This window comes from Crocodylus porosus, unplaced genomic scaffold (assembly GCF_001723895.1).
Source record: "Crocodylus porosus isolate Cpor-Errol unplaced genomic scaffold, CroPor_comp1, whole genome shotgun sequence".
Taxonomy (NCBI): Eukaryota; Metazoa; Chordata; order Crocodylia; family Crocodylidae; genus Crocodylus; species Crocodylus porosus.
This window is the reverse complement of record NW_017728947.1, coordinates 105,273,761-105,293,742: the sequence shown is the minus strand read 5'-3', so window position 1 is coordinate 105,293,742 and position 19,982 is coordinate 105,273,761. Positions and strand designations below refer to the sequence as shown.

Here is a 19,982-nt window from a genome sequence, read left to right as displayed (position 1 = left end):
GATGTCCAGAAATTAAGGTGGCCCAAATCATTGGTTACAGAAAAATTAACCCTAAATATATTAGAATTTTTTATCCCTCAGCAGAAAGGGTTTGTGTTTGCAGTCTGTACAGTGTGGTGTAATATCTGGAGTTCACATAATTTTAAAGTTAGAGGTCTCTTCTTGTAAATGAATTGTTCATTATGCCCCAAAATATTAACCACATTCCAAAACTCTCTCTTCTTTTTGCAGGTTTAGCAATATCAGGTTCACAAACTTCAGCCTACTGCTGGAATATCACTGCCACCTGTGCTCAGCTATATATGATGAAGTGACATCGAAGTTAAATATCTGGAACATTAAATATGGGGCTAAGGAGTCTGTGGAACTCTTGCTGGCGGATTGGCATGTAAGCTTTACAAATATTGTGTTTTTGGTAATTTTTCTCTAGTGCAACCTCATGTCACTCCTCCCACTATAATGAGTCTCTCAAAGCAGGGGTAACTTGGCTGGCTCAAAATGTTTAGGGTTTATGTAAAAGCTCATGGGTCTCAGAATCAACCTATACCTTTATAAAATTCTGGCTACTCTGTGTCCCATTTCACTGTAGATAAATATGCCACACATAGCTAAAATGCTCTCAGACTGGAATAGAAAGACCATCCAGCAGGTGTCATTGTAAAGCAATGATAAGCACATAGAAGCCCTTTCTGAAACTAGGCAATGTTACTAATTGAAATAAATAATGAATGGCTATTGTTCTCAACCCATATAGAATGAAGTAAATCTGGCCACTTAGTTGTGACCATCACGTTACACCAGAATGAGCCTGACGTGTTGGCAGATTGGTATGCCTGCTGCCTGGCCAACTTTGTCCCCTTGGGAGCTCCTCAACCAATCCTTTAAATACAAACACGGTCCTTGCACCAAACAGGCAAACAAACCAGGAGACAAAGCTTTTATCCCTTCTCCAGGCAGCAGGGGAGGCCCTTGAGCTCTGGGCCAGTCCTGGAGCATGGCCCCTCCCTGGTGACAAACTTGTCTGAGTTGCACTCAACCTCCTGCCCACAATCCAGGCTTTCCCCAGCTCTGTCCTTTGGGTTTTTAATTGTTAGTGGGATATTCCCTCATAAGCTTGATGCCCACAGCTGGGCTTCTACAACAGGGCTGTCTCCTCCCTCTTAAAGAGACAGACTGCCTTGTTACAAGCACCTGTCAGTGCTTGCAGACAGTGCTGACACATTTTTATGCTGCATTTCTTCCTAAATATCCTCCCTCCACAGATTTTTTTTCAGTATCTCCTTGAAACAGTTTTCAAGAATTCTGTAAAGTAGGGGTATCAAACATGCAACCCACTGGCCTGATCTACCCAGCAGCAAGGAGTCTTTGTATTGGTGCCTGCAGCAAAGGAGTTAAAGCTACTGTCACTTGGCTCCCATCACTGCTGGCTGCTGGAGCACTGTACCTCCAACTGCAGCTGTGAAGGTGATGTTATAGTGGGGGATGTTGAGCCAGGGGTGACTGGTGCCTCATGAGTCTGGGGGGGCACAACTTGTGGGTGGGCCTGGGGCTGGCCAAAAGCCCCATATCCATTCCTATACTTCTGTGCCATGGCTTAGTGCTCCCCCTGTCCCCAACATGCCGTCGACCTGTGCAGCAAAAAAGCTGCCCTGTCCTGAGCAGTGCCAAGTCAGGGACCGAACCCAGGGGGGTATGTGCCCCCTCATACCGCCCTACCAGTCACCTGTGTGTTGATCAGTGGTGGTGCTTTTTCTTTGACTGCTGGTGCCAACACAGCAGCTCTGGCAGCCCACAACAAGAAGGCCTGCAGTCTGGATCCAGCACGTTAGGAGCCACATGGTTCAGATCCATCCATGGCACCTGCCATTAAGTGTTATCCTTCAGGTTTGGTTACAGTGAAGCTTTTTTTTGGTTGGATCTTGTGCGAGTAAGTTCACAAAAGTTTCAGATTTATTTAAATCTGAGAACGTCAAAGCAAAACTCAGCCAAAATTGCTGCGTTTCTTGTGGTCTGAAGTCCAAGCCTCGTGAAAGTGCTGAGTTTTGGCATGATTCTAGCGAAAACACATGAGGCAGCGTTCCTTCTCCGTAACAGGCTGCGAGGCATTCTCTCACACTGTGCCTCCTCTCGCCGCTTCCTCTCTTCCAATTAGGCCGTGTTTGCTCCTGGCCTTCTCTCTTCTGGCATCATTTTTGTGGGAGGCTTCCTTTCCTTTATAATAGTTAGATGGCCAGCAATAGCGACCCACTCCCTGCCTCGAATCCACTGCCTCTCCCGAGGGAGAGTGGGAGAGCTGCTTTACCACTTGTCACAAATCCATAGCAGCAGGATCTGCCACCACCTGCCGCTTTACCATGGGAATATGCTGCAGTTTCCTCTTCCTCTTCCTCCTCAGTCTGGATGGATCCTTATGCTCCTCCTGGTGGAAGAGTTGTCCTGTCTGGTTATGCTTCAGGCTTAGTTCCTCTTTTGTGCTTGGTTCATTGCAGCACATATGGGGCTCAATACTACCATCCTTAACAAGCAAAGCTCCGGTTTCAATTAATGAAAATTTTGTCTGAAATTGGACTGCTGTGTGGCAACCTGTTGTGTAAAATCAATACATGCCTGAAGACGTCAGCGATATTAACCCATGTTGTGGTGGGCTACGAAGGGAGAAACCCAAATTTCTCAGATTTAATAAGATTCTCCTGGCCCCTTGGTGCATCATTAAAATGAATTATTATTTTGATGTAATATTCTTAGGCTACATTAGGTATTCATGGAGCTTCCCAGGTATAAAGAAAACAAGGGCCTTCCCTAAGGGATTATGACCTTATTTCTGAAATAAACAACCCTACCGTGCAAACACTGCTGTCTTTTTGAGACAATTTGTGCAGGGATGGGCAAAGTATTGCCCATGGGCCATATCTAGTCTGCCAGTTGATCCTTTCTGGCCTCTTGACTGCAATTAGGAGCCTGAGGAGGGAGGACTGTGCCCACCCCACCCCACCCCACTGTCCATCCCCGCTCTGCCCCAGTCTCCTGTTGGTATTGCAGCTGTGTAGTCCTGGCACCACAGCCACTGGCACCCGGGCCTGCATAGCATGGGACACGATGCAGCATGCCAAATAGCTGTCCTACCCACTTGCTCACTCACTGTGATGAGCTGCTGTCACCATGATGCCACTAGTCTGTGCAGGCTGCTGGGGGACAGTGGGGAGGGATGGTGCTCAGCTTAGAGCAGCTGCTCCTAAATTTCCCAGTGTGGCATAGCAACAGCAGTGACTCATAGCAGTGGGTGGGATGGCTTCTTGGCATAATGCATTGCACCCCATCCTGTGTTGTCCCATCTGCCAGCAGCCGTGGTACCAGGACTGCACAGCTGCAGCACCAGCAGGAAACCAGATGGGGGTAGGGATGGATGCAAGAGGGAAGAGGAGTCTACATGCTGCCCAGCCTGGCCCTAGCTACGGCAGAGTTGAGTGGCATGGAGCACACCCCTTCCTCCTCAGGCTCCCAGTGGCAGGTGGTGGGCCAGATAGGATCATCTGGGCTACCCGGCCAGTAACAGAACTCCTTAAGTGGCCCTCCAGCCCAAATATTTGCCCACCCCTGAACTAGTGGCATGTAGGAGTTAGGATTGTCCATTCAAGTAGTAGCACTGTGCAAGGTCTGGCTGCATCATAGGCCTAATTCTGTCAAGGGCGCGAAGAGGAGCTGTGGTAGATGCTTTGCTGTTATGGTTTAACGTCTGTTTAGTTGATTTGTGTTTTTGAATTCCTCATCTGAGTTTCCTGCATGTTTCCATCCCAGTCAGTGTTCCCCATACTGATTTCCTTTTGCTTTGGGCAGGATTTTATTGAGAAAAGAAGAATCATAACTCAGCTAGAGACTGCTTTTCAAATATGTGAAGACTTGAAAAACAAAAGCAAAACCACTACTACGTTGGGTAAGTGCATGCAAATAGATTAATATTAACTGCTGTTCTTTAACTGAGGCATTATTGGGATTTTGATTTTACAGTACTGTGATTTCTTGTAGAACTTTGGTTTTGTTTAATTTCATTGTTTTCCAAGCATATGATACTAATCCCCTTAAAAACCAAATGGAAGAATTTCCATTTAAAAAAATGGCAGTTTCCAAGTGACTGAAAAATATTCTTTAACTTGATTTTGAAATTATTCATGCGAATCAATTATTTTTTCTAATATTCATGTTAAAATGCATTTGATATTCCAGCTGGTGATTCTCAGTATACTAGCAAACTGTTTAAGATGGTGGAGTCTAAGATTTCGATGTGCAGAGAATATATTTCCAATGTAAATGCCATCCTACAGAAAGCACTTTCTTCTTGGAGTACTTATACAGAGAATATGCCCTTACTGAAAACTTGGTTGGAGGAAGCACGGAAGGGCCATCCTAGGAAGGTATGTAGCTGGGTTTCTGTTTGCCTACCTTTTTGCATCATTTTGCACATAACGTATTATATATGCAAGTCATTATTGCTGTTGTTTGGATGCTTCTTAATATGCTTTCAATGAATCTCTCTAGATCTCCACGGAGAGCCTGTCAGCCTGGAACTCAGTGCATGGTTCCTTAAATGAAGCTGGGAATTTTTTAATTGAAGTCAGCAGTGGGGATGTGGGATCAGATATTTCTAAAGAACTGAAGAAACTGAACAGGAAATGGGCTAAATTTATCAAGAGAACACAGTTTGTAAGTTACTGTGTTTCCATTTTCCTTCCCTGACACAATTTTTTAAAATTTCCACTTCAAAATTACATTTTCTGAATACTGTGTATACTTGTCAGTTTGTTAACTGCAGATAATACTGAATTGAGTGCAAGATTATTTACCAGTTTTAAAGACAGAAAAGCAGGCAATACCAGGTCCCTAGTTGCACTTAATTGTGCTTCTTTCTGCAAAAATCCCTTAGATTTCTTTTTGAAATGTTATATTTTCTATAGAACTTTAAACCCATCTATAAAAATATTTCATGTAACAGGATAAACTTTTCTATTAAGTTCTAGTTAGGCTGGTGGGTATGTTCAGTAGGAAGTTTATAAATCTTTGCTAAATTGTATAGGGCTCCTTCTCATCTGGTGTCAACTGGCTGGCTCCATTGACATTTACTGGGCTATACCAGGTTAACTCAGCAGAAAATCTTACTCTGTGGAGTTTTTGAGGACTTGCTGTCGAATCAGATTAACGTCCATAGAAGCTTCTTGATTTTTTCCCTGTTAAACTTAGAGAATATTTTCGTAAGAGTAACATTATTACAGAATACAATAATATATAGATATAGATTTATCTTTCTGTCTATATATGATTGTATTCTGCAATAATGTTATATATATAGATATAGATTTATATAGCTAGATATAGATATAGATATAGATATAGATATAGATATAGTTGAGAACATAATAGAGCTCCATGTTTTAAAGTAACTCTATGCCCTTCAAGTAACTTTTATTAATGATATGGTTGTGGCCATATTTGATAGCATAAAAATGCTATGCACCATTTTCACAGGAGATGAGATTACTGAGAATGCAAGAAGAGCAAATGAAGCAAGTTACTGACAGTAAGGAAAAAGCTGTGCCTCCTGCAGAATCATTTCTAGATACAGTCAGTAATACAGTAGCAATTTCAACAGAGGCTGTTAGGAGACACATTCAGAACGCAGAGGTAAAGCTTTCCCCTGTGATCTAACCGTGATAGATGCACTGGAATTTCGGTGTTATCGATCAACTGGAAATGTGGTACCACGTTTCTGGGGGCCACATCTCTTGTCCATTCTCAGCTCCCCAAAACTCTTCTGGTATTAAGATCCAGAATGCTGTCCATATGTTGACTAAATGCTGGTGACGAAGGGAAAAGTTCATTTTGAGCATGTTACAAGTGCTAAAATAGCCAAGAGCCTAAATCTTCCATATTCACAGGTTAGAGAAAAGAAAGAAGATGCAGCTGAACAGGCCACTGACCTGCTGCCCAGGGTGGGTAAGATTGAAGAGCTTCTTGATGGAGTGGAAAGCTGGGTTACAGAAACCGAATGCCTTCTTGATAAGGTAAAGCAGGAAGGATGCGTGGAACCTGCAGCAGAGGAATCCTTACAGGTAAAAACATACATACAGAGATTAAAATATGGTCCATTGGATTCTTATACTTTGGATAGCATTTCAAAGGTTTCAGTGAAATAAGCTGCTCTAAATAAAGCAGAAGGGAGGTTGGATTTTGTTTCATAAAGTGGTTAATGAAGGAAAGGGGATGTTCTAAAGTTTCTAGGTTTAGGATTGTTGTCCAGCACTGCTTATTAGGATCAGTCCTATTGGACCCCTGAATACCTCTTCCTGGTAATTGTCTTCTCCCAAATATTAGCATCCTTAGCTGATGGAAAGGCAGTCAGTACCATGCTTCGGCTGCTTGTTGCTGAATGATATAAGGTACTCCTCAGTAAACCAGCATACTCCCTACCTAGCATTCCCTGCAGGCAAATCCACTGGAAATTAATGAGGTGAGAGTGTGATGAATACTGGTGAGACTTTTCTTGCACAGACAATGCATTCAGCCCCTGGGGAGGAAGCCCTTTATTCCATCAGTCCTACTTGGCTGGGAGCAGGAGAGCTCTGGCAGGGGTGTGAATCTTCCCCAGCAAGGAAAAAATATTTCAGAAGTTAGCAGAAGTCTGTTATTAATTTATGCCTCTGGGTTATAGGAAATTGGCCGAAACATTCACTGTGTGAAGAGGGAGGAGGGGTTTTAGTGTAGTTGACAAGATTTTTTTTTCAGTCCTAACGTTATTTCATGTAAAGTCTGTGAACTCATGCACTGAGTTAGTTCTGCAAAATTAAAAGATCTGAGCATATTAAAAACGTGAACATGAATTTTCACAGCTTGCAGGTACTTCTATAAAATAACCCCTTGCTCAGAGTGACAGGGGCTTGTTAAAAATGTAAAAGTACTTTCCAATTTAGATGAGCTATATTTCACTGGGACTGGTAACATAATGTGTCTGTGAGGATAAAAGATCAAGTCCTGGCATCACTTGCAGTACAATAAGTAGAAATTATGCATGATACAGTGATTGTCATTACAGGAATGGTAATTGATAGTTTCAAACTCAAAATAAGTTGAATATTCATAGACCAAAGCAACTCTAATAAGGACAGCTACTGATAAATATTCAAACACAGCAGTGTGAGTTGTGCATAAAAATATCCAAGGCAGTTGTTGAACAGCTTATGGTATGCTTGAAACCCTGGCCTGCAGGAAAATTGGTGCATTGGGAACTTTGCTCATATGAAACTTCTGGTTTACTTCATGACCATGCATGTCCAAATGGTCATGGCTTGTATGTTATGAGGCTATAAGTATGCAAGCATATTTTTAAAATATTCATTGTGAGGCAAAGAAATGCAAAGTGTCATGCTGAGATAAATAATATGAGAAGAAATACAACCATGGAAGTGGAGGAGAAGTTAAATATGAGTATCAAATCAGATGGTTGATAACCTGCTTGTTATACCTCCTTTTTGAATGAAAACACCTTTGTCTCTAGCTTGATATTTTGCACAGCAACATAGTGGCTGTAATAGCAGAGCGTGGTCTGCATTGGACCAAATGGTTCTTACTTCTCAATTCAGTTTTTTATGCCAAATCATACAGACAGTATTTAATATCACAGATTTCTATTGATTTTCATTGAAACAGATCTTAATTGCCAGAGGAACTGCATGCCAAGAACAAGTAGTTGCAGCAGAAGATATCTTACAAATGGTGACACAGAGTATTTCCAGCCAGGTGTCCCTCCAGCATTTTCACACAGCTCAGCTGCAAGCACGAATTGAAGAAGCCAGAGACAGGACTGAGGTCTCTATTACTTCCCATAATATAATTCAGTGCACAGAAAATCTCATTTTAATAAGGCATGGTTAGAAAAACTTCTTTTAGGACCTATTTAAAAAAAAGAATACTTCTATTGTATGAATTGCTCTTCTTCAGTCTTGTTAAGGGTAAAAAGTGAGTAGTTAGAAAAGTAATATCCAATCCTGAATAGCCAGAGTGACATTATGTGGAAATATATTAACAATTTAATTAGCGATATCCATACAAGGTCACAGGCCTGCCTAAGCTGAATGGTTTCTGTAGCAGGGACATTCAGCTTCAGAATCTGAGCAAAGCCTCTTAGCTGACTTGCCAACATGCCTCGCAGTAATACTTTTGCACATCCTGAAAACTGCATTTTTCTTCCCAGGCTGCCATGAATAACCTACACATGGTCTTGCCCAAATCGGAAAAGACTCTCTCAGAAAAGGACATCATGACCAATTTTGAAGAATCCCAGCAGGAGCTTGAAACCTCTGTTGTAAAAGCTATGCAACTTGTTGGTCAGAAAGTGAGCCCTGAAGAACACATTTCAAAATACGAGGTAGGTTCAAACAATCACTTCCGCCCTGTGTCATATCAGGAGTCTAACCAAACAAAGTGCAGCATTTCTTAGTGACAGTCTACAACTGAAAAGTCAACTTCCAGTGATGTGGAAAATGACATATACTTCTTGCCAGTTTTTAACATTTTCAGTCATTTTCTTTTATCCCTATTAGCATATTTTAACTTTACATACAAAATATTAAGAAATATTACCACTTGTCTGCATTTATATGTTATCGTTCGCTGTCTTGTTTTTTTTTTCCAAGTCCCCAAAATAGATGGTAACCTTAATATTATAAAAACAGCTGGATCCCCATATAGTACTCAGCTATCATTTTTTCCTTTGAAAGGATTTCCCATGATTTATTTCTTCATGTCGTTAATATTAGGAGGGGTTTTGTCCTTTTCTAAAAGTGGTCTATTATACATATGGTAGTTTGGCGAATTGTATCATCAGAACTTTTGAAAGCGACCTGACCAAGTGGTCATAAGCAGGATCTTCGTTTTCTCTGATAAAAATAATTCCAACATTCTCTGATTAAAACCCCCAGAGTATGGGGGTTTTTGCAATTAAAATGAAATGCTATTATATATATAGGCATCAGTTGAACACAGTGTTTTATCGATTTATTTACAATTTTCAAGCAATTTGGAAGCCTACCAGTACTCAATCATTATAATAAAATAAATTCTAAATACCTATATATTTTGGTGTTTGATTTAGGGTTTTTTATCAGGGAAAGTCCCAGGTCACCCTGCCCCCTTCACTCACCAGGATGCAGGTTTAGCTGTGGCTGTCCACTGCTTTGTGGCACTAAGCAGCTCTGATATGCTGGTGCCCTGCCCCTGCCCATGCTGTTGCCCCCCACCCCCTCAGCCCTGCTGGTGCCCCTCACTCCTGCCCCCTGCCTCCAGGCCCCAGCCCCACAGTGTGTGGGTCGGGGGGGGTGTGGGGAAGGGGATGTGCATGTGGGGCAGGGGGTGTGTGAGCATAGGTCCTGCCCACTGGGCCGCGGAGTTGACTCCTGCCTGGTGCTGGTCTGGCCGGGCTGCAGCTCTGTGCCCTGCTGTGAGAAATTTGTGGGGGGGCATGTGTCCTCCTTTTCTCCCCGAGGCATCACCTATGGGCCTGACCCCTTCCTGCAACTGCACACAGCAGTGGAGAGCCACCTTCCTTCCTCCCCACCCAGCCTTCCCAGGACAAGCCACCCATGGCTGTGTCCCGCTCCCCAGTCAGGCCCTGCGACCACACATTCCTGCCTGCTCCAGCCCTGACCTGGCCCCGGCCCCGGCCCCGGGCACCATGCACCACCCTGGTCTTGTAATACCCCCAAATCCAGCCCAGCTGCCAACCCTGCCCCACTACCCATACCATGTGGTGGTGTGAGCCATTGCCACCACCCCAATCTCCCCACAAGTTATGCCCCCCACAGTGCTCCCCCACACATCACCTATGCCCCCCACTGTGACCCCCACATGTTGCCTATACCCCCCCACACCTCCATAAACATACCTGCCAGGAGCTGCAGGAGCTGCTCTCTACCACTGCCTGGCTTTACTGCCAGCCATGCGCATATGTGTGTGTGCACATGGTGCCCCTTGCCTCTGATTGCCCTCCTCTCACTCCCCCCCAGCCCCAAGCAGCCCCTTGCAGGCTGGAACTCTGCCAGTCTGCAATGCAAAACTTGCAGTTTCCCAAATTTTTACCTTTAAGGAAGAAAATCCATGTTTCTCTCTATTTTCCCATGGGAAATGGAACGCCTGAATCCCAGGTCATACGATACAAAAATAATGGTTTGCACCTATCTTTGACCTGGTTTTCCTGAAAGGAGGTAAGCTAATTGTAGATTGGGGTCAGCAACATTTTTGGGCAGAGTGCCAAAAACAACCACAAGCTCAGCTTATAAAATGTTGGTGTGTGCAGGGCAGATGAAGGGCCTGATCCTTGTTGTGGCAGCGTAGCCCTGGGCCCTTCCCTGAGGCATGTGTGCCAAGTAAAATGCCTTTGTGTGCCACGTTCTGCCATGTATGCCAGGGGGGTTATCTAACCCTATTGTAGATTATGAAAAAAATTGCATCAACGTGGGGTATAGTTGAGTGTTTACTCCTTCTTACATGCACTTTCTTTATTTTCACATAACTGAAAGTATCCTTTCAGTAATCTTTCTGTTTATTTATATGGCTTCAATGCCTTCAAAGTGGCAGTGACAGAAGAGCCACTCAGGAATGCATGAGATCTGAAACACGGTGGGTGTGTCCAGACAAGTGCAGTCATGCAGTATGTGGTGCCGTAAAAACGTTTGCAGCACCACATACCGCACAGTCTGGTGTGCTCCGCGCTTCTAGGGCACGCTGAGTGTACACTGCTTTTCAGCAGCACATGCTACCCAAGCGTGCACTGCTCCATTTTTTTTTCTGTGGTTTTTCCAGGGGTCAAAAAAAACTGCAGAAACCCCCCCCCCAGCAGCGCACGCTCGGGTAGCATGCGCTGCTGAAAAGCGGAGCCAGGCCGCCCAGAGCCACACTGCAGCTGCTGGCCAGGCTCTGCCCCGCAGGATCGCCCCAGCTGCAGCCCTGGGAGGCCCCCAGATAAGGTTGCTGGGGCTAGCACAGCGTTGGCCCTACCTCCCCTACCTGACCCAGGGCAACTTGCCATGCGCCAAAGCATGTGTGGCGTGGGCGTTCCTTGGGGACAGGTAGCTGTGGTGCATGGTACACTGTTTTCCCCAGGGAACCAAACGTTCACACAAGTGTGGGCGCACCCAGTCAGGTTGCTTGCGGGTTTGTAAGCATTGATCCTGTCCTGTACCACATGCTATAGCTCTATGACCAGTTTTTCAAAGGTGACTAGAAAAGTTGACACCTATATTATTATGCCTGCCTACCTTGTGACACCTTAAAGGGGCCTGATTCTCACAAAGTACAGAGCACGACCCCCCGCAGAAAACCCAGACCCTTTTAAGCCTCCCTCTGGTATGGTTTTTCTAGGTGAATCCTTCCTCTATACAGTGGGGCTGGACTACATAACCCTTGAGAGTGCTTCCAAACCCATAACTGAGATACTTCAACTTAAGTAGTCACAAGTGAGACACCTTAAACCACCGGTCACTTTTGAAAATGTTGGCCTTGGACTAAATTTCAAGGGGCGTTTCTGTGCTCCCTGACAGGGATTGGGAGGCACACTATTGGGACACTCTATTGCATGGGCAGAGAGATGAGCCTTGTCTTCACATCTAAGATAGAGAATGTGATTTTTCGGGGGTATTTTAGGAGCAGTGCCTGTGTTTTCCAATGAGCCAGGACTATACAGGTATCTCTGGCCCTTTTTCAGGTGTCCAGGATTTGGGAATGCCTTTGTACCAGACCCTGCCAATTTACCCAGGTATGGGGTATAAGAGCGTCTGGTGCTGTGTCATTGCAGCTCAGTATTACAATCCATGTCAGGCTGCATGCATAGTTATGATATGGTAATTAAATTGGTTTTTTTGCATACACAAGTTCCATTCTGTTTTGGTTTTCTGCAGGAGGCATTTAGCATTTTGAACACTAATTTTGACAAATATTTGAAAGCTGCTGAACAACTGAAAAGTATTTCACCTGCTTATGAAAAACCAGTACTGGAGAAAAAGATCAAAGATGTTCGCAGAAGATGGGAGGTGAGAAAACATACATACAAGTGGTATGTAAGACCACTTGTCCTCAGATATGGGTTCCTAGACAAACAATTTATTTGCAGAGGGATGTATTTGCTTTGTAGCCTGTTTTCTCCCTGTGACCACCCCAGAGGTGTAACGGGGCACGATGGTGTCCTGGGTGGGTGGGGGTGCACAGTGCAGTAGCAGTGGCTGAAGGCTTGCTGCTCTCGGGGAGAAGTCACCTCCTTTTTTTTGCTGCCAACACATGTCAGGGGACCATTTAAACACTGATTTTTGTCTGTAAAATACAGATAAAGCAGCAAACCTCCAGCCATTGTTCCTACACTGTTTACTGCTGCTGCTACTCTGTCCTCCCCACTGCTGGAGCCAGTCACTGTAGAGAAACAGGAGGGTCTGGGGAAAATGGTGGGTGGGAGGGTGAGGCACTCCCTAGCTCCATTTTGGCATCCCCCCAGCTCTCAAGCAGCACCTGGAGCTCATGCCCTGCTCACCCACCCATCGTTGCATTAGTGGACAATCCTGCTGAGATACTGCGTTCTATATTTTGCAGGAAGTTCATCATTAAATCATATCCTATATGCAGTGGATGATGAATATTGAAATAGAGAAGTTTAATACAACTTTTGCAAAACTCATTAAACAAATAGATAAAGAGAAAAAGCTTATAATCAGCTTTTCAGCCCTCTGTGCCTTAACACACACAGTGTCACCCAAGTCACGAGTTTTGCTTGTCCACAGCTTGAGGTGTAGTTCCCCCCAAGCCCCTGCACTTATCTCCTCGAAACTTGGCAGGCTTCATGGCCCAAGCAGGGGCCACTACCCCTGCAGTTTTCAGCCCACTGTGGTGTCACACATACACATGACATGAGTTTTGCTTTCAAGAATTTGGGGTGCAGTTTCCCCCAAAGCCCTGCACTGGTCTTCTTGAAACTTGGCAGGCTTCATGCTCTCAGCAGAGGCTACCACCCCTACAAGTTTCATCCAAATCAGACAAAAAAACAACAGTTATAGATATTTGATTGATTCCCCATTATACCCTATGGCTGGATCTCTGAGGGGGCTCCAAAGCTTCAGAGCCGCTTTGGCTGGATTGAAGCGGGAACCCGGTCCGAAGCTCCGGATTGGATCACTGGCATCCGAAGCAGCTGGATCCAAGCTGGATTGAATAACTGCCTACTTGCACAGGCCTAGTTGCTCAAGTGCTATAAATACAGTACTTCAAATTTAATACCTCATTTAAAAAGTGTTTATTTAAAGCACTGTACCCATTTTTAAAGTTCTGTAAAGCCATGCATTTCTGTTAAGTAAAGGCAATAAAGCAGTTTAAATAGAGAAGAAAGCAACTTCTCTACACACTGGGTGCATCTACATATGCATTTTAATGCACGTTACCCTATTTTAATGTGCATAAAAGCTTCACAAAAAACTGTGCTCTTTAGCTAATGAACGTTAAAATAGGCTCATGAACATTTGTGTCGTACCTCACAATGGAGGGCATCTACACACGAGCACGTAGGCTGCTCCGACATGCTAGAATTCCAGTGCATTGGAGTCTCCTGGAGCATAGCAATTGCCACACTCCAGCAGCCTCCTGCATCTCATGTATCAGCGTCCCCAAGCTTAAAAATATTGTGTTGAATGAGCTTTAGTTCAAGCGCACCCACTGCTATTTTTAAGCGCGGAGACACTGATAGTGTGGTGGTGCTTTAATTAGAGCGACTCCGAGCCACTGTAATTAAAGCACTGCCTCTCCCCCCCACACACACTCCTGAAGCACGTGTAAAAGTGGCTGGTGGTACTAGATTTAATGCACATTACCTAAAGGGCATTAGTGAATGCGTAGACACGCCCACCTAAAAATATCTAAAATTGGAATAAGGCAAGTAAACTCATCAGAAAATAGGAAAGTTTCAGGACTCTGAAGAAGTGTTGTTCAGTATTGGAGCTGGTGAATGCAAGTCTGAACTTGCTGGTTTAAGATAAACCAGACTCCCCCTTCTCTCTGGGCTGGGCGGAGCTCTCTGCTCCACAGCAGGGCTGGCCCCTCCCCTCTGATCCCTGGCTGCAGCTCTGGCAAGACTGCAGGCTGCTCCACCTCCCCCCTACCACTCCCTGCTAAGCAGGAATTCCCCCCTCCCCTCTGCATTGCAGAGAGGTGTCTGTGTATTAGCTAGCAGACCACATGTTGGCTACTGTTCATTTTGAATCAATAGCTAGAATCAACAGGCAGAATCAACAGGTAGCTGGTAATGTCCCTCTGTTGTTTTCTTAATGGTGTGATAAGCACTGAGAATCAGAGCATCCTGCCCAGGCCTAGCCACGCCCCCCCCAGCTCAGTGCTTGCAAGGGAAGGGAGGGCTGCTCTAGCACTCCCTGGTTTCTTGCTTTAGCCATTGCAGGCATGTGCCTGTATTTCTGGGATGTCTGTGCAATTACAGAGTGATTTATCCTAGTTAGGTTAGACCACCATGCAAAGATTGAATCAAGTCAGGCTCAGGCTTTTTGAATATCTGTCCCTAGCCTTGGTTTCCATTCTGGGTCTCTTTGGAATATGGTGAAATAAGTACCATAATGCCTTAGCATGTAGAATGGGGCTAATTACTTGCTTACCATGAAGTGTTTTGTAGTGGATTCAGAGCCTCAGTTGAAACTGCATGTGTATTGGAAAAGAATGCAAAATATAATGCATGAAAATAATCACTTCTTTATAACTGAATGCGTATTCATTATATTGCTTTTCTTCATTTAGGCTTTTTTTTCTCATGAAGGCAGCCTGGGAGAGCTTAACAACTGTTTACAAGGTCTTAAAGCATTGTGCCAAAGACGGACTGCAGAAGAAGCTTCCCCAGAAACAAACAAACTAGCTGAGGATTGTGAACAAAAGCAAGAAGAGCTTGAAAGACATGCAACAGATATTTGCTCAGTTCTTTCTTCTCATGTTGGAAAGGGTCAACCATCTAGAAAAGGGTAAGTGTTTGGTTGCACAATGTATCATAGCTTTATGAAATTAAGAAATGTAGATTATCCCCCTCACTGGAGGATTATGATGTGCAACATACTCCCAAGCATAAGTGTACTTTTAACACCAGCTTTCAGAAACCAATATGTAACGTTAAACTGTATTTTGGCACCTTCTTCATGCTTGGTTCTAATCTTTTGATACATAATTTTAAGTTTTTTTCTCTGTGTTTTATTGTTGTTTTGGTTCCTAAACTGAAATTGATTTTAAACTCCAGGAGCTGCATACTTGCTTCTGAAAATGGAGAAAAGAAAGTTTTTCCCCAGTCAACTGATACACTTTCAACTCAGGAGGTATGAAACCCTTATATGTTATTGGTAAATATTGATTTATTTAGATAGGAACACTGGCACAAGGAAAACATTTAGTATTACTATTATGATTTGTTACATGTCATGATATAAGAGCTCCCACTCAAAGATTAGGAACTCACTATGCTTGACAAGTAGGAGTTCACCAATAAAGATTTTCTTGGCCAATACCAATAGCTGATTATTAACCAGCCATATGGGTCAATATTGATCCAACATCCAATTTACAGGAATACAGCCAGGCTGCTTGGAGAGCAGTGCCCTGCCAGTAAATCTGTGGTGGTGAAGGGGCGTAGGGGAGAAAAGGGGCGTGGGGGGGGAAGATCAAGGCCCCCACAGTGAAGAAGGGAGTGGGGCAGGGGCAAGGGTTGGGGAGTCCCACTCTGGCTGTGTGCCCGCTCCCAAGGGGAGTAGGGGGGAGGCGCGTGTACCCTCAGGAGGCTTCAAGTGCCTCTGCACCAATGTTCGTAGTATGGGGAGCAAGCGGGAGGAACTGTGCCTCCTGATTGCGAGTAAGAATCCAGACTTAGTAGGGCTCACAGAAACCTGGTGGGACCCTACCCATGACTGGGCAGTGGGCATTTGGGGATACACCCTGTATAGAAGGGACAGGACAGAGAGGAAAGGAGGGGGGGTCGCACTCTACATCAAAGAGCAACTCACATCATCAAGGATTAGCTTTGGGTTAGAGGAGGGTTGGGCAAAGACACTGTGGGTCAAACTACAAGGGGAGCATGGCAAAAGGGACCTTATGGTGGGTGTCTACTACCGACCACCCAACCAGGAGGAAGAGGTGGACCGGGACTTATCTGGAGTCTTATGGAGGTGTGTAAAAGGGGGCCTACTGGGGCCAATCTCCATGTGGCCCACCCACCTGTTCTTGGGCAAACCGCCTGCCTTCTCATCCGCCACGCTTTGATCTCAATTAATTAATTAATAGATGTAATTAGACGGGAAGCTGCCCATTTTCTGCCCCGCTGCTAGGGGGCACTATCTGCGGCTCCATTCCTCCCCTACACCGCAGCCCAAGCCTCGCAGATGACATCATGATGTTCTCATACACTTCAGTCCCCCACGATGGGACCCAGAATCCTGCTGTAGGACCCTACCTGGGTTCCTCCCTTCAGGCGGACACTGCCATTGTCATACTGGGCCACATATCGCCCTGCCATTGGTTCCCCTTCGGGTGTGGTCCCCTCACTGGGACCTTTGGCTCACACTAGCCCCAGACCACCTCCAGGCCAGTCGGGACCCCAGGACCCTGGCTCTTGGGCATCCCTCTTGGTGGGCCTCCTTGCCCTTCTGACCCTCCTGGTCCTGGCCCCCATCTGGGCCAGTCAGGGGAAGCTATGGCAGGCCTTGATGTATGACCCATACTCTTATCCCAGGGTCCCCCTCTCTGGGTTCTCCTCCATGGACATGGGGAGCTGGGGTTACCTCACACCATGACTGGGGCCTCAGGGTCTCACAGGGGACTCTCACTCCCCCCCTGGGCAGCAGGTCGTGGTACTACTACTGGTGTTGTATTCGACCCAAACTCTGCCTCCTCACATTGACAGAGCTATCCCCAAGATTATCCCTACCTCTGGTTGTTGCCTGCCTTCTAGCAGCTAAACTGCCAAGTCTGACCGCTTGCGTCGGTTCCTGGCAGTATTACAGGACCTTCACCTTATCCAGGAGGTGCACAGCCCCACTAGGGATAACGCCTTTCTGGACCTGGTCCTGGCTACTGGGGATGACCTGGTAAGGGGACTGCAGGTCCTTGACCACCTGGGCAATAACGATCATCACCTGCTGGAATTCACTATCCAGCACAGGGTGTCAAGGGCTTATAGCAAAACTAAAGCCCTTGACTTCAGAAGGGCCAACTTCAAAGAGCTTCCAAGATTAGTGGGGAAAGCACTGAGGGCCCAGAAGGTAGAGGAGATGGGAGTCCATGAGGGACGGTCATACCTTAAGAGGACGATCCTCCAGGCCCAAAGGGTAACAGTCCCTGAGTGAAGCAAGTGGATAAGTGTGCTCAGAAACCCCCTTGGGCTCAGCAAGTGCATTCAGGAATGCCTGAGGACTAAAAGGGTGGTGTACAACCAGTGGAAGGGAGGGGCTATCACCAAGGAGGAGTACTCCTCCTCGGCCCATGAGTGTAGGAGGGCTATTAGGAAGGCCAAGGCAGAGATGAAACTCAGGCTAGTGTCCAGGATTAAGGACAACAAAAAGTCCTTTTTCAAGTACATTGGGAGAAAGAAGAGGGCACCAGGCAATGTAGGGCCCCTGCAAGACTCAAATAGTAACCTTATGGCTACACCAGATGAGAAAATCGATATTTTTAACAGTTTCTTTGCCTCTGTTTTACTGAACAGGGACCGGGATATCCCTCCTACCAGAGGTAGGGACAATCCCAGGGATAGCTCTGTCAGGCTTTGGGTCAGTGCAGATGTAGTTAGGGATCTTCTGGAAGGGCTGGACATTTTTAACTCTGCCGGTCCAGATGCCCTCCACCCAAGGGTGTTGAGGGAGCTGGCAGGGGTCATTGCAGAGCTCTTGGTCCAGCTGTATGAGCATTCATGGTCATCTGGCCAGGTGCCAGGGGATTGGAAACTAGCTAATGTGGTCCCCATTTTTAAGAAAAGGAGGAAGGAGGACCCAAATAACTATAGGCCCATAAGCCTCACCTCAGTCCTTGGGAAGATCTTGGAGACAATCATCAAGGAGCACATCTGTGGGGGGCTAGCAGGGGAGATCATGCTCAGGGGCAACTAGCATTGGTTCATCAAAGGCAGGTCCTGCCTGTCCAACCAGATTGCCTTTTATTACCAAGTAACTAAATACTTGGATGATGGTGTCACCGTGGACATAGTCTTTCTAGACATTAAGAAGGCTTTTGACACTGTCTCTCACCCTATTCTCATTAATAAATTAAGTGACTGTGGCATTGATGCCTACACAGTTGGATGGGTAAAAAATTGGCTGATGCGGCGCACCCAGAGAGTAGTGGTGGATGGGCTGTAGTCAACCTGGTGAGATGTGAGCAGTGGGGTCCCCCAGGGCTCAGTCTTCGGGCCTGCACTGTTTAACATCTTCATAACCGACTTGGACGAGGAGGTTGAACGCACATTGTCCAAGTTTGCTGATGACACTAAGATGTGGGGTGAGGTGGACACACTTGAAGGGAGAGAAAAGCTGCAAATAGATTTAGACAGACTACAAAAGTGGGCAGATGAGAATAGGATGGGATTCAACATAGACAAATGCAGAGTGCTGCACCTTGGGAGAAGGAATCCATAGCATACATACAGGCTGGGGAGTTCCCCTCTTGAAAGCACAGAGGTGGAGCGGGATCTTGGAGTCATTGTTGACTCCAAGATGAACATGAGCCGCCAATGCCAGACTGTAGCCAGCAAGGCCAGCCATACCTTGTCATGCATCCAAAGGTGCATCTCAAGCCGGTCGATCCTCCCCCTCTATGCAACATTGGTCAGGCCTCAATTGGAGTACTGTGTCCAGTACTGGGTGCTGCACTTCAAGAGGGATGTGGCCAGCCTGGAGAGAGTTCAGAGGGCCACCCATGTGGTGAGTGGGCAGCAGGACAGGCCCTATGAGGAGAGACTGAGGGACTTGAACCTGTTCAGCCTTGGCAAGAGGAGGCTGAGGGGGGACCTGGTGGCTGCCTACAAACTCATCAGGAGAGATCATCAGCAAATAGGAAGAGCCCTATTCTCCCCAGCACCACCTGGGGTGACGAGTAACAATGGTAATAAGCTGATAGGAGAATAGGTTTAGGTTAGAGATCAGGAGGCAATATTTTACAGTTAGGGTGGCCAGAATCTGGAACCAGCTTCCTAGGGAAGTAGTCCTTGCCCCTACCTTGGGTAAATTTAAAAAGAGGTTAGATGATCACCTGTCTGGGCTCTTGTGAACCCAGCATTCATTCCTGCCTGTGGCAAGGGGTCAGGCTAGATGATCTGTTCAGGTCTCTCCTGACTCTAGCTACTATAAAACTATGAAACTATAAGGGAAAGGCAGCAGAGTGGAGTATCCTGAGCAGGGGTGGTGCTAGGGGGAGACTTGCGGGGCTATAGCCACCCTAAAATTCCCCAAAGCCCACCAGTAGCTATCCCTCCCACCACTGCCACCACCACCCACCTCGTGTAGCTGAGTGCACTATGCTCCCACCCACTCTGAGCCTAGCCCTGGCCCAGCTCCCCTGCTGACAAGAGTCTGGCACAGTGCCTGGCCCCAAGCCTGCAGCAGACAACCCACATCCACCCCATGCACAAATTTGGGGAGGCACATACCCCCGCATGCCTCTCCCAGGGGTGCACACTGTGGTAGGGAGCTGCCCGCTCCTCCCCACTCCCCTGCACCCCCTGGACAAGCCACCCACAGCTCCTCCCCACTCCTGGCCCCGGGGTCCCATTCACCACCCTGGCTGGGCAGTGCCTGCCCCTACCCCAACCCCTGCCCCAGTCCCTGCCCCCCCATTCTCCTTTCTCCCCCATAAGCTTACCAGCAGGACACTCCTCTCCAAGCTGCCCGACAGCATTCCTGGCCACATGCATGCATGTGGTAGCATGCATCCAC

General features: G+C 46.2%; 1 protein-coding gene across 1 annotated transcript in view; it reads left to right on the top strand.

Moving 5' to 3' along the window:
* SYNE2 (spectrin repeat containing nuclear envelope protein 2) overlaps positions 1–19,982 on the top strand; it is a 256,377-nt gene that overhangs the window by 46,936 nt on the left and 189,459 nt on the right. The window contains exons 13-23 of the mRNA XM_019550841.1: positions 232–388; positions 3,835–3,931; positions 4,222–4,409; positions 4,534–4,698; positions 5,518–5,673; positions 5,928–6,101; positions 7,696–7,854; positions 8,240–8,413; positions 11,940–12,071; positions 14,821–15,038; positions 15,308–15,383. Coding sequence (XP_019406386.1) covers positions 232–388; positions 3,835–3,931; positions 4,222–4,409; positions 4,534–4,698; positions 5,518–5,673; positions 5,928–6,101; positions 7,696–7,854; positions 8,240–8,413; positions 11,940–12,071; positions 14,821–15,038; positions 15,308–15,383 — 1,696 coding nt within the window. The remainder of the gene's footprint in view (positions 1–231; positions 389–3,834; positions 3,932–4,221; positions 4,410–4,533; positions 4,699–5,517; positions 5,674–5,927; positions 6,102–7,695; positions 7,855–8,239; positions 8,414–11,939; positions 12,072–14,820; positions 15,039–15,307; positions 15,384–19,982) is intronic.